The following is a 27,254-nucleotide window of genomic DNA, read 5'->3' as shown; positions in this document are numbered from 1 at the left end:
CTGATATGAGGCCAGTATGAAGAGCAGAAATGTTTTCCTGGAAACTGATTTCTTCTCATCATGAGAACTGGAGCCAGAGATCACCAGGAAGGCTTTTATTCTTCCTAAATAACTCACTTTGCTTGATTAAAGTACAAAGAAAAACAAGAATGTAAAGAAAACAAGTGAAACTTTTGGTTTTGCTGCTTGAGATGTAAACAGGAATTTCAACCTTTTGTGAAACATTCTAAATAAAAGCAAATCTTTTTTTTAACTGAACACAAATGGAAAATGTTCCGACTGACAGATGGAGAAATGTGGAACACATAGAGATGATAGCTGTCATCTGGAGATGTCTCATTGTGACCCGATCATAAAGAACCAGGCTTCTGTTGGATGACGTGGTCAGCCTATGACGTCATCACTGATAAGCGTGTGACTGCCGATGCCTTTATCTCCTGTTCTGTAATGACGTAATGTTCTGTAGGTCTGGATACCAGGAATGTTAAACTGGTTCTGTTCCGTTTAGACTCATATTGATCAGTTTCACAATAAAATCCAGAACTCAGATGTTTATGCTTGGTTATCACTGATGTTACTTTTCAGTCTGTGGACGTCCTTAGGGCTCGTGAGATTGTTATTCAGACTGGATGAGGAGCGTATGACATCATGTCACGTGACATCCAGTAAACATCAGAACAGTTATGTAAACAACTGAGGAATCAGCACGATTGTTTGTTTCAGATCCCTGTAATCAGCTGATAACAAGCATCCATACTCTGTGGGCACGCGCAGACTCGAGCAGCAGAGTGGTCCTGATGCTGATGCTCGTGCGCGCGGATTGCGTCACCTCTCCATCGCATTATTTGCAGTAAAGGCCAACTCCAGCATCCAGCGCGAGCCGTAGCTCCGTGGCTACAGCAGCCTTGTCAGCTCCACCATCATCTCCACCTTCCTTCATCTGATTCCATCTGAGGAGGAGGGGAGGTGGCCACGTGCGCGGGCGCGTTTTCTTGCTGTTGCGCTGGTTTCCAGGATGGCGGAAAGCGAGGCAGACACGCCGAGCACACCGATCGAATTCGAGAGCAAATACTTTGAGTTTGATGGAGTGAGGCTGCCGCCCTTCTGCAGAGGAAAGATGGAGGAAATAGCCAACTTCTCCCTGAGGAGCAGCGACATATGGATCGTCACCTACCCTAAATCAGGTGAACACCCCCCTGCTGGTGCTGCAGGAAAGTTGTGTAACATGAATAAAACAGAAAGTGCAGGTGTCAGCCATCATCCCACAGTCAGATAGCTCCAGTCAGGCTGAAAAAGCAAAAGCTTGACAGATGTTGTGGGTCAGGGATCTGCTGGTGTTGACGTAGCTTCAGTCTGCACAGCTGCAGGTTTCCACCTCCATCCTGCTGGCCTGGATGGGATGGGCCAAGTCATGTTCTGGTCCAGCACCTCAGCACTCAGCCCATGTTTACATGTGAGTCTTGTCCTGGAGGCTGGCAGGTCATGTAAAGTTTCCCAGTTAAAACCTCCAGCCTGCCTTTTGAATCCCATCACAAACCTTTAATTAAATAACTCATAACTCTTTATGAAGATGTTTGAATGATTATTATTAAATACTGTCTTCAGTTTTTCCAGCTGCACGTGTTAATGAGAGATAGTTTAGATATTTCTGATCTTTATTCATACAACACCTTTAGATAGTCAGTCATATCTAGGCAATAGACATCTTTGCTGCTGTTGTTGTCCATGCAAGAGCTAAAACGTAACAGTGGTGTCCTCCACAGCTCTGTTGTTCTCATCTGCTGCCACTGAGGGATGTCTTCAGAAGACAGCGTTTAGTTTCCATGTGCTGAAGGAACGCCACTTTATACGACACAGATGACACCGGACAGGACCAGTCAATGTCCCTTTTAACTTTATTTTAGAAATGAAGTGGGGCATGGCAGATCTATTTTAGGGCTCATCCAGGACAAAACCGAAGAGCTGGTTATTGGTTCTGGAGCACTGAGAGAAAAACTACACGCTTACTGAACACTTAGGCCCTCAATGCATCTGAGAAAACCAGTGTTGGTGTTTAATTTGACTTAAATCTAAAGCATACTCATCACATAAGATCAGCTTGTATCATCTGAAACACATTGCCAAAGTGCAGCAGAAGTAAACGTTTCCATTTCTTACCTACAGAGAAGACTGCTGCAATGCTGCTCTTCCTAAAATGACCGTCAGCCTTTACAGCTGCTGAATTCAGCTGCACTGTTGCTAACAAACAACAGAAAATCACATTCAGGGTTCTGCAACAGCTACAGACGTTTTTGTTCAGACTCCCTCCCTGCTCTGGATGGATTTTTGTGCTCTTTTCCACAGCAGAAACAGAAATACAACAGACAATAAAGTTATCCTGAATCCTGAACCAGTAAAGGTAACTTAAAGTGAGAGGTGAGCAGGGATGGTTTTTAATGCGTCTAGTGGTCTTAGTCCTGTTTTGTCGTTTGCTCCTAAATGATAAACTTATGAGAAAAACATGAGAACATTGTTGTCTACTGCACAGCTTCTGGCTAATTTTGCCCTTGAAGCAAACCACACAAACAAGGAGTTGTATGAAAGAAGAGACTCTGCTGGTTCCACACTATGCCTGACTTCTTCTGCTTTGTGGAGAAAATTTTGATTCCAGCGCCAAATAACTCTGCAAATGTGTCTCCTGTGACGGTTTGTTTGACACGAATATCGGAGGTCCTGCTTGTTTCCATGGAGATGAAGGTCCTGCTAGTTTCCATGGAGATGAAGGTCCTGCTAGTTTTCATAGAGATGAAGGTCCTGCTAGTTTCCATAGAGATGAAGGTCCTGCTAGTTTCCATAGAGAGGAAGGTCCTGCTAGTTTCCATAGAGATGAAGGTCCTGCTAGTTTCCATGGAGATGAAGGTCCTGCTAGTTTCCATAGAGATGAAGGTCCTGCTAGTTTCCATGGAGATGAAGGTCCTGCTAGTTTCCATAGAGAGGAAGGTCCTGCTAGTTTCCATAGAGAGGAAGGTCCTGCTAGTTTCCATAGAGAGGAAGGTCCTGCTAGTTTCCATAGAGAGGAAGGTCCTGCTAGTTTCCATAGAGATGAAGGTCCTGCTAGTTTCATAGAGATGAAGGTCCTGCTAGTTTCCATGGAGATGAAGGTCCTGCTAGTTTCCATAGAGATGAAGGTCCTGCTAGTTTCCATAGAGATGAAGGTCCTGCTAGTTTCCATGGAGATGAAGGTCCTGCTAGTTTCCATAGAGAGGAAGGTCCTGCTAGTTTCCATAGAGATGAAGGTCCTGCTAGTTTCCATAGAGAGGAAGGTCCTGCTAGTTTCCATGGAGATGAAGGTCCTGCTAGTTTCCATAGAGATGAAGGTCCTGCTAGTTTCCATAGAGAGGAAGGTCCTGCTAGTTTCCATAGAGATGAAGGTCCTGCTAGTTTCCATGGAGATGAAGGTCCTGCTAGTTTCCATAGAGAGGAAGGTCCTGCTAGTTTCCATAGAGATGAAGGTCCTGCTAGTTTCCATGGAGATGAAGGTCCTGCTAGTTTCCATAGAGATGAAGGTCCTGCTAGTTTCCATAGAGATGAAGGTCCTGCTAGTTTCCATGGAGATGAAGGTCCTGCTAGTTTCCATAGAGAGGAAGGTCCTGCTAGTTTCCATAGAGATGAAGGTCCTGCTAGTTTCCATAGAGAGGAAGGTCCTGCTAGTTTCCATGGAGATGAAGGTCCTGCTAGTTTCCATAGAGAGGAAGGTCCTGCTAGTTTCCATAGAGATGAAGGTCCTGCTAGTTTCCATAGAGAGGAAGGTCCTGCTAGTTTCCATGGAGATGAAGGTCCTGCTAGTTTCCATAGAGATGAAGGTCCTGCTAGTTTCCATAGAGAGGAAGGTCCTGCTAGTTTCCATGGAGAGCAAGGGGGTTTTATAGTGAAGTATTCTCTCTTCCTAACCTCTCTTAGACTTCACGTCTTTCTGAACCCTCATGGTGTTCCTCAGATGAATGTGGGGTCTATCCCTGGATTCTACTCTACTTATTTCTTGGACTACTTCATAATTCCAAAGACCATTTTAGTAATTCCTAAAACTACTTGACTCATAACTAAACCTAATTTACTGACTCCTATGACTGCCTCACCAGAACTTTGAAGTATTTTATGAATAGAATAGAATAGACCAGCTGTTTTATTTGTGTACTTTTTGTCACTTCATCATAACTGTAAACAGCTAGCGGGTTAACTGCTAAACGGCTCATATGGATCAAACTGACCACAGCTTCTACCACCATAGTCATCCTCCGCAGCAGCTGATGAAGGTTCTGCTGTGGTTGAATCATCATTTTTGGAAATTTACTAGCATCTCTTTTTTTACATTTGCATAATTCCTGTGCCTCCTCTCCGTTTCCCATCTTGGTTCTGACAGCTAGCTGCATCAACTGGCACCGAGCTGAAAGTAGTTTGATGTTTCTGATTGGTTCAGTCTGGTGTCTGCAAGTGAAGAACCAATGGTCTGCATGCTAACGTGTCAGGAAAGGTCAGGAAAGAAAGTTCTGCGCTAACTGGATGAATGAAGTTCCTGGTTTCCTGTTTTATTTTGAAGTTGTGTTTTTTTGTCTAGCCTTTTTTCTGGTTTTTCCAGTTCACCTGGACTCCATTCGTTGATTCATTCCACCTGAGTCTTGTTCTGTTCCTGCATTTATAGCCCTTGGTTTCAGTTCTAGTTGCTGCTTCATCATGTTCGTTTGTCTTAAGTTTTGGTCTTAAAACATCTTGATTCTGCATCCCTGGCTCCCGTCTCTGCTCTTGGGTCCACACCCCCACTGTCACCGTCACCGTGACAACGTTTCTTATTTGTAGGATCACATTACTAATTCCCAAGATTACTCAATTCCTAGACTACTTTAGTCATCGCTAGGAATACTTGACTAAGTCCTAGGGTTACTTTACTTATTTCTGGGATTACTTTACTAGTTCCAAGGACCAGTTTACTCATTCTTGGAAATACTTTACTCATTACTGGGAACACGTCACTAATTCCAGACTCTTTACTTATTTTCTGGATGGATTACGCTGCCACCCTCTTGTTTTTACTAAAACTTATGTGGTTTTTTTAAAAGGAGATAAATATTTACATTTTCTGTGTTTTTGTTGAATTTTCTCTGACAAAGTTACACATATCTAGATAATGAAACTACTGCAGTCTGTCATCATCTCGTGTCAGCTTTCGAGACCAAGCTTATACATACAGCAGCTGTAGTTTGAAGATAAACTTCATTTATTTGGGCATATCATGTCAGACAGGAGGTACACACAATATGTTGTCATGATGTGGTTTAACTGGGATTTTGTGATTGTAAAAGAATAATTTTATCAGAGCAACAGTATGAATTTTATTCAGACAATAGCTGACACTAATTAATGCACATAATTATTTGACAAAAGAAACATAAATATATGTGAATGTCAGCAACTTTCTTTGGCTAAACTGACAACCATCAAAGCTCTGGTGTGTTTGCAGATAGGTGAACTTTGTACCAGGTCTGGGTTCATCAGCCTATCAGACTCCTGACACATCAGCTGTTATCAGCAGATGCTTCTGTGGCAGTCAAATTTCTGATTTGATGTAAAAAAAACTTTTGTATTCTCAAATAATAAAATCAAACAGACTGAACTGGAGTGTTTGTGAACACACCACAGCCTGTTTGCTTCATTCTGCAGGTGAATGCATCTCCAATCTTCCCTCTGACTCGAACCGCTCTCATTCTGTTTCATGTTTCTGGTCTTTTGGAGAAAATCAGAACATGTGTAGAAAACTTCAACATTCCAACAGACATTAAAGATAATCCAGATGAAAATCTGTTGAGGTATGCAAAAATTAAAATAAACATAAAAGGTAAAAAATAAATACCTATTACTATACAAGTGCCTGTTTTCCTGGTGCTCCTGGTGCTCCTGGTGCTCCCAGTACACAGCTGTGTACTGGGAACACCAGTCATAATCAGTTTAGTTCCATTAGACTTCTCCACTTTACCATCTGGCCTGAATGGTGTGCTCTGTGCTCTGTATTTGAAGTGATGTTGTGGCTAAGAGTAAAAAGGGCTGAAAATCAGAAATATTTTTATCAGGTTTTACAGTGTGAAGCTGATCCACATGACTCAGGTCAGAGAAGAAAAGTTTCATGCTACAGTTACAAGAATGAATGCAGACATAAAAGAGGCTATTGTGTAGTGTTTCACCATACTGTAGCACAAATACTGTCACATGATAGAGTAAACCTCTGCAGTTTTACAAAGCATGCCACTTTATTTATAGATTACTTCTTACCAACAGAGGTTTGTTCGCTCTGCCTGTTTTACAGAACCCATTATGTTGAAGGTAACCCTGGTCCATTTTGTTTTTCATGGAAAATGTTCTCTGAGAAAATTCACATCCTTTTACCATGCCCACCTTGTAAGTGCTGCACATCACCATGAGATTCTCCCGTTCCACCTCATCACCATGAGAATCTCCCGTTCCACCTCATCATGATGAGAATCTCCCGTTCCACCTCGTCATCATGAGAATCTCCCGTTCCACCTCATCATCATGAGAATCTCCCGTTCCACCTCATCACAATGAGAATCTCCCGTTCCACCTCGTCATCATGAGAATCTCCCGTTCCACCTCATCATCATGAGAATCTCCCGTTCCACCTCATTATGATGAGAATCTCCCGTTCCACCACATCACTATGAGAATCTCCCATTCCACCTCATCATGATGAGAATCTCCCGTTCCACCTCATCATCATGAGAATCTCCCGTTCCACCTCATTATGATGAGAATCTCCCGTTCCACCTCATCACCATGAGAATCTCCCGTTCCACCTCATCACCATGAGAATCTCCCGTTCCACCTCATCACAATGAGAATCTCCCGTTCCACCTCGTCATCATGAGAATCTCCCGTTCCACCTCATCATCATGAGAATCTCCCGTTCCACCTCATTATGATGAGAATCTCCCGTTCCACCACATCACTATGAGAATCTCCCATTCCACCTCATCATGATGAGAATCTCCCGTTCCACCTCATCACCATGAGAATCTCCCGTTCCACCTCATCACCATGAGAATCTCCCGTTCCACCTCATCACCATGAGAATCTGCCGTTCCACCTCATCATGATGAGAATCTCCCGTTCCACCACATCACCATGAGAATCTCACATTCCACCTCATCACCATGAGAATCTCCCGTTCCACCTCATCATGATGAGAATCTCCCGTTCCACCACATCACCATGAGAATCTCCCGTTCCACCACATCACCATGAGAATCTCCCGTTCCACCTCATCACCATGAGAATCTCTTGTTCCACCTCATCATGATGAGAATCTCCCGTTCCACCTCATCATGATGAGAATCTCACATTCCACCTCATCATGATGAGAATCTCACATTCCACCTCATCATGATGAGAATCTCCCGTTCCACCACATCACCATGAGAATCTCCCGTTCCACCTCATCACCATGAGAATCTCCCGTTCCACCTCATTATGATGAGAATATCCCGTTCCACCACATCACCATGAGAATCTCCCGTTCCACCTCATCATGATGAGAATCTCCCGTTCCACCTCATCATGATGAGAATCTCACATTCCACCTCATCATGATGAGAATCTCCCGTTCCACCTCATCATGATGAGAATCTCCCGTTCCACCTCATCATGATGAGAATCTCCCGTTCCACCTCATCATCATGAGAATCTCCCGTTCCACCTCATCACGATGAGAATCTCCCGTTCCACCTCATCACGATTAGAATCTCCCGTTCCACCTCATCACGATGAGAATCTCCCGTTCCACCTCATCACGATGAGAATCTCCCGTTCCACCTCATCATCATGAGAATCTCCCGTTCCACCTCATCACGATGAGAATCTCCCGTTCCACCTCATCACCATGAGAATCTCCCGTTCCACCTCATCATGATGAGAATCTCCCGTTCCACCACATCACCATGAGAATCTCACATTCCACCTCATCATGATGAGAATCTCCCGTTCCACCACATCACCATGAGAATCTCCCGTTCCACCTCATCATGATGAGAATCTCACATTCCACCTCATCATGATGAGAATCTCCCGTTCCACCACATCACCATGAGAATCTCCCGTTCCACCTCATCACCATGAGAATCTCCCGTTCCACCTCATCATGATGAGAATCTCACGTTCCACCTCATCATGATGAGAATCTCACGTTCCACCTCATCATGATGAGAATCTCCCGTTCCACCTCATCATGATGAGAATCTCCCGTTCCACCTCATCATGATGAGAATCTCCCGTTCCACCTCATCATGATGAGAATCTCACGTTCCACCTCATCATGATGAGAATCTCACGTTCCACCTCATCATGATGAGAATCTCCCGTTCCACCTCATCATGATGAGAATCTCCCGTTCCACCTCATCATCATGAGAATCTCTCGTTCCACCTCATCATGATGAGAATCTCACGTTCCACCTCATCATGATGAGAATCTCCCGTTCCATCACACCATGATGAGAATCTCCCATTCCACCTCATCATGATGAGAATCTCCCGTTCCACCTCATCATAATGAGAATCTCCCGTTCCACCTCATCACCATGAGAATATCCCGTTCCACCTCATCACCATGAGAATCTCCCGTTCCACCTCATCACCATGAGAATCTCCCGTTCCACCTCATCATGATGAGAATCTCCCGTTCCACCTCATCACCATGAGAATCTCCCGTTCCACCTCATCACCATGAGAATCTCTTGTTCCACCTCATCATGATGAGAATCTCCCGTTCCACCTCATCATGATGAGAATCTCCCGTTCCACCTCATCATGATGAGAATCTCACGTTCCACCTCATCATGATGAGAATCTCCTGTTCCACCTCATCATGATGAGAATCTCACGTTCCACCTCATCATGATGAGAATCTCACGTTCCACCTCATCATGATGAGAATCTCCCGTTCCACCTCATCATGATGAGAATCTCCCGTTCCACCTCATCATGATGAGAATCTCCCATTCCACCTCATCATCATGAGAATCTCCCGTTCCACCTCATCACCATGAGAATCTCCCGTTCCACCTCATCACGATGAGAATCTCCCGTTCCACCTCATCACGATGAGAGTCTCCCGTTCCACCTCATCACCATGAGAATCTCCTGTTCCACCTCATCATGATGAGAATCTCCCGTTCCACCTCATCATGATGAGAATCTCCTGTTCCACCTCATCTTGATGAGAATCTCCCGTTCCATCACACCATGATGAGAATCTCCCGTTCCACCTCATCTTGATGAGAATCTCCCGTTCCATCACACCATGATGAGAATCTCCCACACAGTAAACATTTTACAACAAATTAGTATTTTTTTACAACACTGGGTAAATATGTTAAAGTCTAGGAACTACTCATGTTGGCCTACTTGTACTTTTTATACTGAACAACCGCTGTCAAGCTACAGCGCGTTTCTCTCACTCACCTGTTCGTTTGACTAATGTATTGCTATGGTGACCACCATAACTGAGAGATATTTCAGTGATTTAACTCGCCGAACTACGTGTGTGCTTACACAAAAATAATGCAACCAGCTATCATCACTGAACATGGTAAAAGTTCTTTTGAACCAACTGGTTCCTGTAAAAATGCTCATTTCATGATAAAAACTGAGTTTTTCTTGTTTACTGGCTGCTGAACCTGCACTACACTGACCTTAAAGTCACACCTTTACCATTACTTTCGGTCTGAAAACACAGCTGACATGAACTGGAGTTCATACCAGGGCAGACAGTACCAGTCTGAACTGGGAGAAATGGTGAATGGTTCTGGGTAACTGGACGAAAGGCCCCTGACAGACAGTAGCGTACTATGTGATGTTCAGAGTCCGTCTGTAGACCACATCTGATGAATAGCAGACAGATGAACCTTTCATGAAGGTTTAAAGTGAGATGAAAGCTTTCTTTTTATAGTGGTCATGGCTTTTCTGCTCACTGGGAAGGATATTTGTGACTTGTTCTGCTTCTCAGCCAGCATGTGGCCAGCCTGAGGACATACTGATGAATGTCTTTCAAGAGAACATCCAAGAAATCTGAAGGACCTCAGGGTTGTTGGAAAGCTGAAAGGTTCAGTTTAGATGGTGACCTTTCTCCTCTCCGCTTTATGAAGCCATCTTCTCCAGGCTTCATACGCTGTGATTGCCTTTCATGTGATCATCCTGATTGTCAGATAAATCTCATAAATCACAGACCCAAAAGTCAGAACTTTGATGTCATTCTGCATCATTTTCACAGTAGATTTATCAGCTTTTCTGCTTTCAGCGTAACCCTTGATGGAGACGCCTGTCTTGTTGTAGTTCTCTGAATAAGCACATAAATTTAACTAAGACATGATTGATTGTGTCTTGTTACTTCTGTCTGTAGTTTGGGAAGTTTAGCAAGCCTCGACCCTCAGCTCCTCCTACAGAGCCTGCTGGCTCTATTCTTGGACCTCTCTCACTTTCTGCCTCTATTAGTTTCTATATTTAGGAGACACTATATTCCTTTTCATCTGGCAATTTATTGAAAGTCCGATGGGCACATGCACTATCCAGCCTCTCCTCATGTGCTGTACTGGCCATCACAGCTGGAAAGCACAAAGTTGTTTTATTTTAATGAAAGCGGGTCAGAAGTCATGCTGCTCAGACGTAGCATCAGCTGGACCCCTGACATCCACCTCTCTTCTCTGACATGGTATAAACGTTTGGTGTTTAAATGTTAGCTTGTATAATGCTAGCTCAGACTGAACTTGGACAAGGAAGACAGCTCATCACTGCATCTTTTCACAGGTTTCCAGTTAAATAAAGAGGTGATACTGAAAGTCATTTATTTGTTTTATTTAGTATCCATACGGACCATCTCGCGCTCACAGAGCTGACCAGAGCATTTTCTTTTCAGCCGCTGCTTTGGGACTGAACCGAATGACCATCAGTCGAACTTTTACTGCAGGGCTTGTTGAGTGAGATCTTCACTGTGATTTTTATTTGTATGTTATGGATGATTCTTTGCATCTCCAATACAATACAGCAAAGAAGTAGTAGAGTGTGTTCATTTTGAAGCTTCGTCCAGTCCAATGCAGGACAGAAAGTTACTTGAGATCATTCCTGCCAGCAGCCGTCGTCCTTCAGGAAAAAGCGCAATTATGATCTTCTATTTATCTTCTGTTTTCTCATGGTTTCAAATGTTAAAAGAATACCTACAAAATTGCATTTTCTTTAATTGAATCGATTAATAAAGTATTTTGAATTTCATTTCATGACTTCAGGTTTCGCTCTGGATTTGAGGAATGAAGTGGAAATAACCCCACCACTCTTTTAAAAATGATTAAAGCCAACATTATCGGAAATAATAATAACAATAAAAAGTTGATATAAAAGAACAGAACTTAAAGTTGTGCTATTTTTCCTCTTTCTGTTTGTGCTGCGTTGCGTTGTGGAGTAGCAGAATGCCTGAAGTCCACACAAGTCACCTCTGATGCTCAGTGAAATGGTCTTACAAAGCACACAGCAAAGCATTTACTTGTCTTTTTGCATAGTTAGAAGTGGAATAGTACTCAGAGCGGGACTGATGACACCTGTACGTGTGTACGTGTACAAGTACACAAGAACACAACTACAGACAAGTGTACATATTGGCATATTAAATGGTGATTGTGTCTTGATGGGAGGAAGTGGAGGAGGTGGTTGTGGATTATTGAAGAAAAAAGGTTGTGTTTTTTTTCCAGCTCTTTGTCTGTCCTGAATGTCTGTGAAGTCATGTATTTTCCAGAAATCTTCCTTTACTCATGTTCTTCCATCCTCTTCTGTTGATCCAGGCACCAGTCTACTACAGGAAGTAGTTTATCTAGTTAGTCAGGGAGCAGACCCTGATGAGATTGGCCTTATGAACATTGATGAACAGCTTCCCGTCCTGGAATACCCACAACCTGGATTGGACATCATACAGGTATGAGAACTCCACTAACATTCATCAGCTGAGCTCAGACAGATGGAGGCCTTAGCCATCTTTGGTACTCTTGCGTCTTTGGTGCTGCTTCAGCGTACCTGTATTTCCTGTTGACCTCCCTGCCACGGCGGGCTCATCTTCACTTACAGTCACACCAGTAGGCATGCAGGTCCACGCAGCATTTCATCCTGCTCGATATAGAACATCAAAGTTTGAAAGACCACCGCCGCTGAACAACACCTCTTTTGATTATGTTTTTAATAACTTTTAATCCCACGTCTTCAGAATGTGCTGAGCATTTGGTAAAGTATTGACAAAACTTAATTGATCAGGATGGTATTCTCATTTCACGTGTTAAGTTGGGAGGAGTTCCAACTTTCTTCATGTCAGGTATAACTACTTCCTGTGATGTGGCGTCACATCACTCCTCGTCATCAATACCTTTTACAAAAGAACATGAAAGTTTCTACTTTTGCATCTTAATGGAGCTTTTTCTAAATGTATGGGGTCAATCATTAAAGAGGACACAAAAGTGCAAACACTAACATATCCCGTTGTGGCCATGGTGTTGACAAGATATTGACCAAGCGTTGTGTTCAGGATGGACCTGGCTGCCATGCCCTTTAGTACAAAACAAAGCTTTTTATTACTTTTAATCAAACAGGCAGAAAGACTGAGGTGAGAAGTCTCAGTTGGTTTGAACTTTTAAAGCAAAATTAAAATTACCATTACAGAAAAATGTCTGATTCGAAGTTAAGAGCATTTTCAGGCCCTACAAAGTGCAATTAATTTGTGGGAAGAAAAAGAATAACAAGAAATACTCAGAGCACGCAGACATTTGTCATGTTATTGTAGTATTACTTTAGCCAGTGACTGTGGGCATTATTTTATAGTTGGCAAATTATCTCTTATCTCACCATAGTAAAGAATATTTGAGCAAATTCCAGGGTCCAGGTGGTGAACATGATCACCCCCAAAATCTAATCGCTTGTTATTTATTCCATTTCTGAGATTTCTCCAGAATATCTAATCTAAATCTGTCCATGCACTTTTGAGTTATCCTGCGAAATGTTTGCATTACAATGCAACCACCTTTAGGACTAATAAAAGAATGACTTTTTTATGACTGATTTTGTTCTTCGACAGGAGCTGACGTCACCTCGTCTGATAAAAAGCCATCTTCCCTATCGATTCCTCCCGACAGCCATGCACAACGGAGAAGCGAAGGTCAGTTCTCCAAGGACGGATTGGTCATCTGTAGTTGCATGAACCCACACAGCATGAATACCATCTTGTTTTAGTTATTACCAAGATAAAATCAATAAGATGTTCTTGATGTTTTGCCAGTATCAATTCTGCAGATCGATAAGGTTCTTTATTGATTAACTAATCCTGACACACTTTTCATTAAGGAAACAAGAAAACAACTGGTTTATGATTACAAAAACGTGTTTGACTATTAAATTAACTCAGAATAATGACAAGTATTAAGGTGTCACATTCTTCATCGCCGTGACGACAACATCCATCAACAAATAACAATTTGTCTGTTTGTCTTTGTCACCGCAACGAACGTTGCTGTGGCTCTTCATCACCATGACTACCGTTATTGTGGCTTTTCGTCACCATGACTACCGTTATTGTGGCTTTTCGTCACCATGACTAGCGTTATTGTGGCTCTTCGTCACCATGACTAGGGTTGCTGTGGCTCTTCGTCACCATGACTACCGTTATTGTGGCTTTTTGTCACCATGACTAGCGTTGCTGTGGCTCTTCGTCACCATGACTAGCGTTGTTGTGGCTTTTCGTCACCGTGACTAGCGTTGCTGTGGCTCTTCGTCACCATGACTAGCGTTGCTGTGGCTCTTCGTCACCATGACTACTGTTATTGTGGCTTTTCGTCACCATGACTACCGTTATTGTGGCTTTTCTTCACCATGACTAGTGTTGCTGTGGCTCTTCGTCACCATGACTACCGTTATTGTGGCTTTTCGTCACCATGACTAGCGTTGCTGTGGCTCTTCGTCACCATGACTAGCGTTGCTGTGGCTCTTCGTCACCATGACTAGCGTTGCTGTGGCTTTTCGTCACCGTGACTAGCGTTGCTGTGGCTTTTCGTCACCATGACTACCGTTATTGTGGCTTTTTGTCACTATGACTAGCGTTGCTGTGGCTCTTTGTCACCATGACTAGCAATGCTGTGGCTTTTCGTCACCATGACTAGTGTTGCTGTGGCTCTTCGTCACCATGACCAGTGTTGCTGTGGCTCTTCGTCACCATGACTACCGTTGCTGTGGCTCTTCGTCACCATGACTACCGTTGCTGTGGCTTTTCGTCACCGTGACTAGCGTTATTGTGGCTCTTCGTCACCATGACTAGCGTTGCTGTGGCTCTTCGTCACCATGACTAGCGTTGCTGTGGCTCTTCGTCACCATGACTAGCGTTGCTGTGGCTTTTCGTCACCGTGACTAGCGTTATTGTGGCTCTTCGTCACCATGACTAGCGTTGCTATGGCTCTTCGTCACCATGACTAGCGTTGCTGTGGCTCTTCGTCACCATGACTAGCGTTACTGTGGCTCTACGTCACCATGACTACCGTTATTGTGGCTCTTCGTCACCATGACTACCGTTGCTGTGGCTCTTCGTCACCATGACTACCGTTATTGTGGCTCTTCGTCACCATGACTAGCGTTGCTGTGGCTCTTCGTCACCATGACTAGCGTTGCTGTGGCTCTTCGTCACCATGACTAGCGTTGCTGTGGCTCTTCGTCACCATGACTAGTGTTGCTGTGGCTCTTCGTCACCATGACTAGCGTTGCTGTGGCTCTTCGTCACCATGACTACCGTTGCTGTGGCTCTTCGTCACCATGACTAGTGTTGCTGTGGCTCTTCGTCACCATGACTACCGTTATTGTGGCTCTTCGTCACCATGACTAGCGTTGCTGTGGCTCTTCGTCACCATGACTACCGTTGCTGTGGCTCTTCGTCACCATGACTAGCGTTGCTGTGGCTCTTCGTCACCATGACTAGCGTTGCTGTGGCTCTTCGTCACCATGACTACCGTTGCTGTGGCTCTTCGTCACCATGACTAGCGTTGCTGTGGCTCTTCGTCACCATGACTACCGTTGCTGTGGCTCTTCGTCACCATGACTAGTGTTGCTGTGGCTCTTCGTCACCATGACTACCATTGCTGTGGCTCTTCGTCACCATGACTACCGTTGCTGTGGCTTTTCGTCACCGTGACTAGCGTTATTGTGGCTCTTCGTCACCATGACTAGCGTTGCTGTGGCTCTTCGTCACCATGACTAGCGTTGCTGTGGCTCTTCGTCACCATGACTACCGTTGCTGTGGCTTTTCGTCACCGTGACTAGCGTTATTGTGGCTCTTCGTCACCATGACTAGCGTTGCTATGGCTCTTCGTCACCATGACTAGCGTTGCTGTGGCTCTTCGTCACCATGACTAGCGTTACTGTGGCTCTACGTCACCATGACTACCGTTATTGTGGCTCTTCGTCACCATGACTACCGTTGCTGTGGCTCTTCGTCACCATGACTACCGTTATTGTGGCTTTTCGTCACCATGACTAGCGTTGCTGTGGCTCTTCGTCACCATGACTAGCGTTGCTGTGGCTCTTCATCACCATGACTAGCGTTGCTGTGGCTCTTCGTCACCATGACTAGTGTTGCTGTGGCTCTTCGTCACCATGACTACCGTTGCTGTGGCTCTTCGTCACCATGACTACCGTTGCTGTGGCTCTTCGTCACCATGACTAGTGTTGCTGTGGCTCTTCGTCACCATGACTACCGTTATTGTGGCTCTTCGTCACCATGACTAGCGTTGCTGTGGCTCTTCGTCACCATGACTACCGTTGCTGTGGCTCTTCGTCACCATGACTAGCGTTGCTGTGGCTCTTCGTCACCATGACTAGCGTTGCTGTGGCTCTTCGTCACCATGACTACCGTTGCTGTGGCTCTTCGTCACCATGACTAGTGTTGCTGTGGCTCTTCGTCACCATGACTACCGTTGCTGTGGCTCTTCGTCACCATGACTAGTGTTGCTGTGGCTCTTCGTCACCATGACTACCGTTATTGTGGCTCTTCGTCACCATGACTAGCGTTGTTAGTGTTGTTGTGGCTCTCCACCAGGTGATCTATATGGCCAGAAACCCAAAAGACTTGGTCGTGTCCTACTACCAGTTCCACCGCTCTCTGAGGACCATGAGCTACCGGGGAACGTTCCAGGAGTTCTGCCGGCGCTTCATGAATGACAAGTGTAAGAATGTTGTGTTTTTAAACATCTGTATTTGTCCAGGCTTTGTTTTTACTGTGTTTCTTTCTTTCCCTCCAGTGGGATATGGCTCCTGGTTCGAACATGTTCAGGAGTTTTGGGAACATCGAATGGACTCTAATGTGCTCTTCCTGAAATATGAAGACATGTACAAGGTAAAGCATGTATGGCTCCTGTGTTTCAGTACCGGTGTCTTTATGTAACTTTTTGTAACTGTGCATCTTATCATGAGCCTCTAAAACCTGCAGGACATCAGCACTCCAGGACTTACTTAAAAATGTCCAGTTATTTTATTTTATTTATGCTTTTGCTTTTGCTTTTATTTATGTATTTTCTTTATATTATTTATATTTTGTTTTTTATTTATTTTATGTAGTTTATGTTTAATTGCAATTTTTTTCTTTTACTGTATTTTTTTTTTTGTTTTTATTTTTTTTCGTTTAACTTTAAATAAATTTTAACATTAAAGTTTATCTTTTTAACATGGTCATTCATCCATTTTCAGTACAGATCGTTACCATACACCTTTATTGTAACTTACACATACATCACTTGTGTATGCTCCAAACCGCCAAGGTTTATCTGCATTGCATTTTCTCATTGATTGCGGGCGACATGTCTCACATAGAAGCAGGTTTTGAGAGCCTGAACACTAGATAATTATTGGATTGCCAAAGTTCATTCTAACCTGCCCAAGAAGCCTTTTAAGCATCTTTAATCACATTTTCCTTGGCTAAATCAGCCGACAATCTAGATAATTATCAACCACAGTTTAAATCTAAAGCAGTTGCCACAAAACTCCAGGTAAAGGCACTGAAAAGGCCTTTCACTAAATGGGAATTACAGAGAAATTAAAATTACACCAAAGCATATCAGCTTAATTTAGATTTTTAAAAATAAATTACTTAATAAGCTGATTTGGTTGGTATCTTCAACCTAACATTATGTCAAAATAAATAAATACATCACTGCACAATATAACAGGATTAGACTAATCTGATTTCACAGTTATAATTCTGTGATATGATTTTTAAATTTTAGTTCTGTCCTGGATTACAGTAAGGAAAAAGTCCTTGTACAGAGATTATCAATGTGAAATAAAGTCCTTGTACAGAGATTATCAATGTGAAATAATCTACTAAATTTATTATAAAATCAAAACACTAAGAATACGGTTAAATGACGCTTTGATGCTCCTCAACGTTAATTTAACACCATTAAAACGAAGCAAAAACAAGGTCAAATGACCCTGTATAATTAATATTGCCTATTCTGGAGTGGAAGAGTTTGAGATCCATATCCTGCAGGCGTGTTTCCATTTTAAATGTTATTAAATTTGATATGATAAATTGATCAGAAGTGGGATGTCTGTTTTCTGCTGTCCTCAGCTCAGTCACTCCAGCCTCTTTTGTGGCTGAAATCTGTCTTATCTGTACTTTGTTCAGCACATTCTTGTTTGAAACAAATCAAATCAGTATGTGTTCTGCGCTTTGCCAAAGGTCTCTGTTTGCTTTATCTTATCAGTTTTACAGGGTTAGCTTAACACTGACGCTCCATACATTTTATCATGCAAGAGGACACAAACAAAGACTGAGGATAATAATTAATTTATCAGACTATCTAATCAATTTTTTTTTTAACCTCAAATCGGAATCTGATTGGTGGAAATCGAGTTATATCCCACTACAAGATGGTCAAACCATGTCCTGTCCAGCGTCATGCAGAACGGTGGAGATTTGCTCTACCAAACACAGGCATCTCATGTATATGGCAGCCTTTGCTTACTTACCTCCTTTTTATTATTATTATTATGATTAATTTATTTGATAAATTTACAGTGTACTTAATGGATTAATGCTGAACCTGACAAGAAAAATAAAAGAACAAAGTTCAACAGGAGGGAAAAGAGAGACGAGTAGAGACAAAAGAACAGAAATAATAATAATAATAATAATAATAATAATAATAATAATAATAACAACAACAATAATAATAATAATAATTATTATTATTATTATTAATAATAATAATAATATTAATAATATTAATAATATTAATAATAGTAATATATTTAAAAAAAACAATATAAACTATTTCAATACTACAAAAGCAGGACATAAATACAGAGGAAAAGCACAGCTTCAGATCCAGCTGCTACATCTAGATGTAAAGCAAGCAGAAAGTGTCACAGAATTTCCATGAAAAAGTGCAACAAACAATAATCAAAAGTACCGTCAGCGAGATATACAGATCTCAGTGTACATGGATGTCTGATGGAAGCGTTAGGCATGAACCATGTGCTTGCCAGGCGGCCTGCAATAGTGCCATGTCCTGAAACATCAGGGGAAGGCAGGGAGGGGTCCAGTAGACCCACAGAGCCAAGAAGCTGCTTAAGGTGTCATCGTCGCCGAAAGAAAACAAAAAAACCCAGACACAGCCTGCTGTATCGTTGTTGTTTTTGTTGCTGTTTACTGGCGCAAATGGTCCTGGCCAGTCACTGAGCCAGATTGTCTTTGTCTTTCCGATGTAACTACATGATGCTGCCCAGGTTGTCATGTCTGCTTAAGGTTGAGGTTATTGATTTATCTGTAATTCTGCGCAGGGCTACACATATGTTCTATATGCTGCCCCGTGTTGTTTACAGAATTTATCTCCTCTTTTCTCCAGGATCTAGGAACGATGGTGGAGAATCTATCCAGGTTTCTGGGTGTCAGCTGTGATAAATCTCAGCAGGAGGTGATGGTGGAGAGCTGCAATCAGCTGATCGAGCAGTGCTGCAGCTCAGAGGCTCTCTCTGTCTGTAGGGGTGAGTGGGAGGGAAACACTCTCACCTATGAGACAGACTCCATGTTGCTCTAAATCTACAGGCACATGACTAGTAGTTGTTATTAGGCCTCCATACCAACTATCTGCTTTACAGAAAAATTGTGTTAGAATTACTCCCATCCTTCACAACACTGATGAAAGCATGTCGTCTGATTCTTCACGGTTTAAGCATGAGCAGAAATAAATCATGGCTTAGAGAAGCATCATTCCAACCTCTGCTATCCAGTAAGTTCACATATAACAATACAGACACAAACAGTGAAATGTGGTTCTCCCCCAGAGAAACTGGATGTTTATTTGGTTTCAGTTTATTCATTTATTTAAATATATAAATGATGGTGGAAATGCTTTATAAGTTGCATTTACTGGGACAGAAATCAGCATCTACCGTGTCTGTGAAAGCTACAGAAAGCATCCACTTTGTATGTAAACATCCACTTTTTTAGAAGTGAGGGTGGTGGATTTTATCAGGGTCTGTTGTTATACTGCCTAACAAGAAGCACTGTCTAAGAAAACCCGATGAAAATAGCTGGCTTTATTTAGGCAGTACAGTTGACTTGCATGTGGAGGTGAAAGCTGCAACTTCAGTGTCCCTTCTAAAATCTTTCTCCTTCTTGAGCTCCTTCCACCTGGGCAAGGCAAGCCCCATACTGATCCTCCTTTCTGGGTGCTTCAGTCATACAGAACCTTATTTTTCCTTTCTTTCACTGCACTGTGTTGATGCTATTTGTCCCTTACCAGCAGCTGTAGTTTCAAGATGGCAGACTGCAATGGAAGCATATGCAACTTATATATGCTTCCATAAAAATGTGTCAAATTATTAGCAGCGGTCATTATGAACAAAGGCTAACACATATGAACACAGACTTGGATTTTGGACAGTAAAAAACAGAAAATGTGACACAAAGTCTATATAAATCAAGTCTATGGTTGAAATTAGATCATCTTATTTATGGATCTTGTCTGGAATTTCATTGCTATGGACATTTATCATAATTCATCACAAACAGCATTGATACAGCTCTGATAGTAACAAGAAACCATATGTTCATGATAACTTTGATCCATTTAAAAGAAAATTAAAAGACAAAAAAAAAAAACCATATAAACCAATACGTACTAATAATACTGCCTGTAAACACCCAAAGCAGAACATTTCCATCTTTTTTTTCTTTTTGTGTATCAATGTGGCACAAGAGTGAGGTATTTCAGTCTGATTTAAATATATCTGTATACACAATACTGTTTATGTCTATATCTACCCCCACCAAACGCTTTATCACGTCCACCTTGATTTTGACCCCTTTTTTTCTCCAAAACTGCCTGAATTTTTTTGCATCATAGACTAAAACAGAAACATTCCTCAAAGATTTTGCTGAACTGAGCGGCAGCAAGAGGCAGGGACTCTGGCAGTCCGATCCTCGACTGCAGAAGCTGGCTCCAGGGATGTGGAACGTCACCTCTCTGGCAGGGAAGGAGCTGGAGCTTGTGCGCAAGGTTGAGCCGGCTAAAAATAGTTGGACTCTCCTTGACGCATGGCTTGGGCCTTGAAACCATTTCCTTCGAGAGGGGCTGGACCTTCTTCCACTCTGGAGTTGCTCATGATGACAGGTGCAGGTGTTGGCATTCTCATTGGCCCCCAGTTTGGTGCCTGTACGTTGGGTTTACCTCGGTGGACAAGAGGGTAGCCTCCTTCTGCCTTCAGGTAGGGGGACGGGTTCTGACTGTTGTCTGTGCTTATGCACTGAACAGCAGTTCAGAGTACCCACCCTTTCTGGGGTCCTTGGAGGGAGTGCTGGAGGGGGCTCCTTCTGGGGACTCCATTGTTCTGCTGGGGGACTTCAATGCTCATGTGGGCAGTGACAGTGAGACCTGGAGGGGAGTGATTGGGAGGAATCCCCTCCCCCCCCCTGAACCCAAATGGTGTTTTGTTGTTGGACTTCCGTGCTCCTCATGGATTGTCCATAACGAACACTATGTTAGAGCATAAGAGTGTTCATATGTACACCTGGCATCAGGACTCCCTGGGCCACATCGTCGTATCATCGAGCCTGCGGCCACATGCCTTGGACACTCGGGTGAAGATGGGGGTGGAGCTGTCAACTGCTCACCACCTGGTGGTGCGTTTGCTCAGATGGTGGGGGAGGAAGCCGGTCAGGCCTGGCAGGCCCAAACGTGTTGTGAGGGTCTGCTGGGAACATCTGGCTGTGTTCCATGCCTCTATTGTTGAGGCAGCCAGCCGGAGCTGTGGCCGTAAGGTCGTTGGTGCCTGTCGTGGCGGTAATCCCAGAACTTGTTGGTGGACACCAGCAGTGAGGGATGCCGTCAAGTTGAAGAAGGAGTCCTATCGGGCCTTCTTGGCCTGTGGGACTCTGGAGGCAGCTGATAGGTAGCGACAGGCTAAGCGGCATGCAGCTTCAACTGTTACCAAGGCAAAAACTTGGGTGTGGGAGGAGTTCAGTGATTCTGGTCCACCATCCAGCGACTCAGGACTGGGGAGATGGCCCCCCTTTTTTAAGAAGGGGGACCAGAGGGTGTGCTCCAACTACAGGGGGATCACACTCCTCAGCCTTCCTGGGAAGGTCTACTCAGGGGTCCTGGAGAGGAGGGTCCGTCGGGTAGTCGAATCTCAGATTGAGTTGGAGCAGTGCGGTTTTCTTCCTGGTCGCAGATAGGGGGACCAGCTCTATACCCTCTTTGGGGTCCTGGAGGGGGCATGGGAGTTTGCCCAACCAGTCTACATGTGTTTTGTGGACCTGGAGAAGGTGTTTGACCATTTACCCGGGGGACTCCTATGGGGGGTACTCCTAGTATGAGCTGTCCAGTCCCTGTAGGACATGTGTCATGCGGACACCAGAGCTTGGTTTGCATTGATGGCAGTAACTCAGCTTTGTTTCCAGTGAGGGTTGGACTCCGCCAAGGCTGCCCTTTATCACCGATTCTGTTCATAGCTTATATGGACAGAATTTGTAGGTGCAGCCGTGGTGTTGAGGGGATCCGGTTTGGTGGCCTCAGGATTTGGTCTCTGCTTTTTTGTGGATGATGGGGTCCTCTTGGTATCATCTTGCCATGATCTCCAGCTCTTGCTTGAGCAATTCGCAGCCGAGTGTGAAACAGCTGGCATGGGAATCAGCACCTCCAAATCTGAGACCATGGTCCTCAGCCGGAATAGGGTGGATTGCCCTCTCCGGGTCGGGAGTCAGGTCCTGCCTCAAGTGGAGGAGTTTAAATATCTCGGGGTCTTGTTCACGAGTGAGGGAAGGATGGAGCGTGAGATCGACAGACAGATCGGTGTGGCGTCTGCAGTAATGCGGACTCTGCGCCGGTCTGTCGTGGTGAAGAAGGAGCTGAGCCAGAAGGCGAAGCTCTCGATTTACCAGTCGATCTACGTTCCTACCCTCACCTATGGTCATGAGCTGTGGGTCGTGACCGAAAGAACAAGATCTCGTACAAAGCCGGCTGAAATGGGTTTCCTCCGCAGGGTGGTCGGGCTCTCCCTTAGAGATAGGGTGAGGAGCTCGGTCATACAGGAGGAGATCAGAGTAGAGCCGCTGCTCCTCCGCATCGAGAGGAACCAGTTGAGGTGGCTCAGGCATCTGGTCAGGATGCCTCCTGGACCTCCCTGGTGAGGTGTTCCAGGCACGTCCCTCTGGGAGGAGACCCCGGGGAAGACCCAGGACACGCTGGGGGGATTATATCTCTCGGCTGGCCTGGGAACGCCTTGGGATCCCCCCCGCAGAGTTGGCAAATGTAGCTGGGGAGAGGGAAATCTGGGCTTCCCTGCTTAGGCTGCTGCCCCCGCGACCCAACCCCGGATAAGCGGCATGAAGATGGATGGATGGATGGATGGATGTTGGTAGTAAGGGGTATAAAGTGGGACAGGAAATACAACTGGTTGCAGGTGGACTTTTTAAAGTGATCAATGAGTATATAAAAATTCCACAAGGTTTGTTTTGTTTGATTTTAATTACATTTAAATTCATGTTGCCATTTTTGTTCTTTTTCCAGCTTACTGTTTTCTTGTTTGTTTTCCCATCTGTTTTATTATTTCAGTTATTTAATTAATCAATTAATTTTTGCCATCTAGTGCTTTCAAGTCTGGTGTTTGGTCCGATATAGATTATACAGAGCTGGCTGTCTGTCTCATCTGTGTCACCACAGTAGGTGAGTTGAGTTGTTGCCATGGAAAGCTGCTTTAGTTCAACATGATGTAATGATTTCTGAAGCAGAAGGAGAAGCTGTTGCTACAGATCCTAATCCCTCAACCTGTTCCTGCAGGTCGTGTTGGTCTTTGGAGGGACGTCTTCACGGTGTCTATGAACGATAAATTTGATGCTGTATACAGACAGAAGATGGGAAAGTCTGACCTGACCTTTGACTTTTGTCTGTAAGAAGAACCTGGTCTCTTCGTCACTACGGACTGCCACCTCCCTGCTCGCATTGATCTCTACAAGTGATCGCCATTTATACCACCAATCACATCTTGACATCTACACAGATTTAGCCAAGCTGAAATGAAGCCACACTGTAAGACTTTCGCCATAATTACATCTGATTCAGGTTAACAAGATATCAGACGTGACCTGAAGAAAATCAATGTAGAATTACGTAAATTCAGAATGATCTCAATCAATAATGTCCCTCCACCTTCGTCTTTACAGTACGTTTAGATGTTACTTGTACACCTGGCATGGGGTGGGGGTTGTTTTTTTGTTTTATTGATGAACTAAAAGGTTGATCATTACTTTGAAACTGAACCTGTGTGCACATATTTACACTGGAAACAGCATATTCATGTTGATAAACATGGCCTAAAGAATTAAACCAGCTCATGTGCTCACGTCAACACTGTTCTAGTTTTCATGTGAACATGCAGATGTAGAAACTGCCACAAGGTGGTAGCAAACTCTCCAGATACAGCTGGTTTATTTTGCACCCAAGTAGATTATTTCAACCTTGTTTCAAAGGATGTACCACTCAAATGATTTCTCTGTGTACTTTAAATCTTTTAAAGACTTTTTTATTTGTTTCCATGGCAACAGAAAAATGGTTCACCAGCTCTCCAGCTCCCGCCTGATTAAGCTCATCCAAAACCAAGATAATCAGCTAAATTACACTCCGATTCTGAAAGAGTTGAAAAGGAAGCGATGAGGATGCAGGTACAGCTGAAGACACAGCTTGTGACATCACCACCTCTGTCGTTGCTAGGCTACAAACACAGCATCCTAACACATTCACTGCCATCTGTGGAGACTTCAGTGTCCCCCTGCTCTGCAACTTCACCAACACATTTTGAGCTACTGTAGCAGAAATATTAAGATGTTGGACTTATTTTAGGCAAATGTTAAAAATACATCCAGCTCTTCGGTCCTGCCTCCTTTAGGAAGATCAAACCACCTACAAGCAACCAGTCCTCACACACACTTTTCAAAGATGGTCTAATGAAGATGAAGATGCTCCGAGAAAGTGTTTTGACTGGAATTTCCTCTGTGAGTTGCCTGAAGAACACATCAATGCCATGACTGAGTATTCAACAGATTATTTCAACCTCTGTGTGGACAGCATCATCCCAATAAGAGATAAGAGATAAGAGACATAAAAAGAGAATGTTCAGGGGGAGACAGAGAGTTATTTAACACAACTTTAAAGCAGCTCAAAACAAAGATGAAGAAGTTCAGGAAGGACTGCAGAAAAAGTGAGAAAGCTGCTTCAGCAGAACAACGTGAGGAATGTGGGGTCAGGAATGAAAAAGATCACTGACTTCAAGTTCAAACTGGAAACAGACTGCTGGAGGTCTGGACAGACCGACTGAGATGAACAGGTTCTTCAACAGGTTTAGAGGTAGGAGGTGTATTTATTCACTTTATTTAAATCTGTCTCCCTGCTCCTTTCTTTAAACCTGGTCTGTACCACGACCTTCTCTCCAGAGCATCTGCCCTCTCGACACACCCCGGCATGTCATTGGCTGCAAGGTGTGCCCGTCAAACTCAAGCTGAGCATGGATTTATTTATTTATTTATTAAATATATCATTTTATTTATAACTTCAATTCAATTCAATTCAAAAAAGGGACATAGGACATCAAAGAAAAGAGAAAATTACTTTTTAAAAAAGTAAATTTAAAAAAGAGGGTAAATGCGTGTTACAGAATTAAATTTCATTTGTTACAAAAAATTTTTTTGCCTTTTTGTTGTTGGAGACTAAGATTGCATCAAGATACATTTTTACATCCGTTATAAATAGATCAAAAAGTGGTTTTCTATGCATTACTTTACTTTTGTGAATGTGGAACTTTGCGAGAAACAGGATAAGGTTGATAAGAAATATGGCAGGGGAATCTTTCTTCTTAAAATCCATCATGCCAAACAAAACATTTTCAAAATATAAAAGGAAACCTGATTTGATGTTATTGTAGATCAGTGTGTCATGGATTTGTGGTTGTTTCCATATTATATTATGTAATATATATATATACAAATATAACCTGTAAATGTATTTACTGGTGTGTTTACCATCTCGTTTCTGTTGATTATGACAAATTTAGTCTCTGGTGCTTCCAAAAATAATGCTTTGACAAATTATATAGACAGTATAGTAATCAATACACATTATTGGGCACTACTGAGGGAAAATTGGGAAGAAAATTGATGCATTTGCACTGCCTAGCGCCAGAACCCAATGAAATGGACTGACGGCGCTGAGCTGTTTGGAAGAGGAGAGAGCCATAGACATCATATATACGTAGACGCCTCATTGAGCGCTGGAAAGTGAACCAGCGTCGCCGCCATATTGGATGGGTCTCCGCTGTCGAGTTTTGCTGCAGCGTCAACGTAGTTTCCCCACAAAACTCTTTTGTGGAACAACGCGTATATATTACACACTAAAAAAAAAAACCACTTTTCTACATAATTGGTTGATAAATAATATTAACACAGTGAATAATCTCCTGAATGCAAGTGAATTGTCAGAATTATCATGATATTATTATTAGAATTATTCCTACACACCAAGAACACAGTAGAGGCAACACAGGATTAAAAAGTAGAAGTAGAAAAAAAGCGTAGCTTCATATATGAGTAACGAAGCAGAGCGCTGGAGGATTTAATGTACTGCACAAAGGACAATCATGAGACAACAAGTGGGGAGAAGACATTACATTTAACAAAGAATGAATGAAGAATAAAATAAACCTAAATTAACACTAATACACACACATATATATATACACACACACACACACACACACACACACGCACACACACACGCACACACATATATATATATATATATATATATATATATATATATATATATATATATATATATATATATATATATATATATATGTATATACATGTATATGTATATATATATATATATATATATATATATATATATATATATATATATATATATATATATATATATATATATATATATATATATACTTTTCAACACCAGTCTGAGACAAAATAGAGTCCCAGTGCTGTGGAAAACCTCCTGCCTTGTTCCAGCTGAACCAAGTGACTACAGACCAGTTGTCCAGTTGCATATCGTAATGGACTTGGGGTTGAAGATGCCATCATATACCTGCTCCAGAGAGCACACTCTCATCTGGACCATTCAGGCAGCACTCTGAGGGTCATGTTCTTTCATTTCTCAGTGCTTTTAATACCATTCAGCCTGCTTTGTTATGTGAGAAGCTCCATAAATTCCAGGTGGATACCTCCACAACCACCTGGATCTATGACTACCTCACAAACAGACCCCAGTTTGTGAGACTGAAAGGTTGTGTGTCTGAGATGGAGGTCAGCAGCACTGGTGCACCACAAGGAACTGTACTCTGGCCATTCCTCTTCCCACTGTACACCTCAGACTTCCAGTACAACTCTGAGTCCTGTCATCTGCAGAAATACTCTGATGACTCTGCAGTTGTGGGGTGTATCAGGGATGGACAAGAAGCAGAGTACAGAGAACTGGTCAGTCAGTTTGTTAAATGGTGCGGTGACAATCATCTCATATTAAATAGCAGCAAAACAAAAGAGATGATTGGTGACTTCAGGAGGAAGAAGAATAAACAAAGCACTGTTTCCATCCTGGGAGAGGAGGTGGAGGTGGTGGAGGGATACAAGTATCTTGG

The 27,254-nt window shown here is 43.1% G+C and overlaps 1 protein-coding gene across 1 annotated transcript; it reads left to right on the top strand.

Moving 5' to 3' along the window:
- Positions 1-1,015: 1,015 nt before the first annotated feature.
- Positions 1,016-23,824, top strand: sult4a1 (sulfotransferase family 4A, member 1; the record flags this gene model as incomplete). The annotated part of the gene is made up of 7 exons (XM_079262926.1): positions 1,016-1,184; positions 11,870-12,000; positions 13,147-13,227; positions 16,147-16,273; positions 16,349-16,443; positions 18,956-19,094; positions 23,393-23,824. The coding sequence occupies 7 exons, from the start codon at positions 1,016-1,018 to the stop codon at positions 23,503-23,505; spliced, it is 855 nt and encodes a 284-aa protein (XP_079119052.1). The 3' UTR covers positions 23,506-23,824.
- Positions 23,825-27,254: the final 3,430 nt, after the last annotated feature.

This window comes from Telmatherina bonti, assembly GCF_933228915.1.
Source record: "Telmatherina bonti genome assembly, chromosome: 23".
NCBI lineage: Eukaryota > Metazoa > Chordata > Actinopteri > Atheriniformes > Telmatherinidae > Telmatherina > Telmatherina bonti.
Note: the sequence above shows the minus strand (reverse complement) of the source record. Positions and strands in the feature narration are given on the sequence as shown.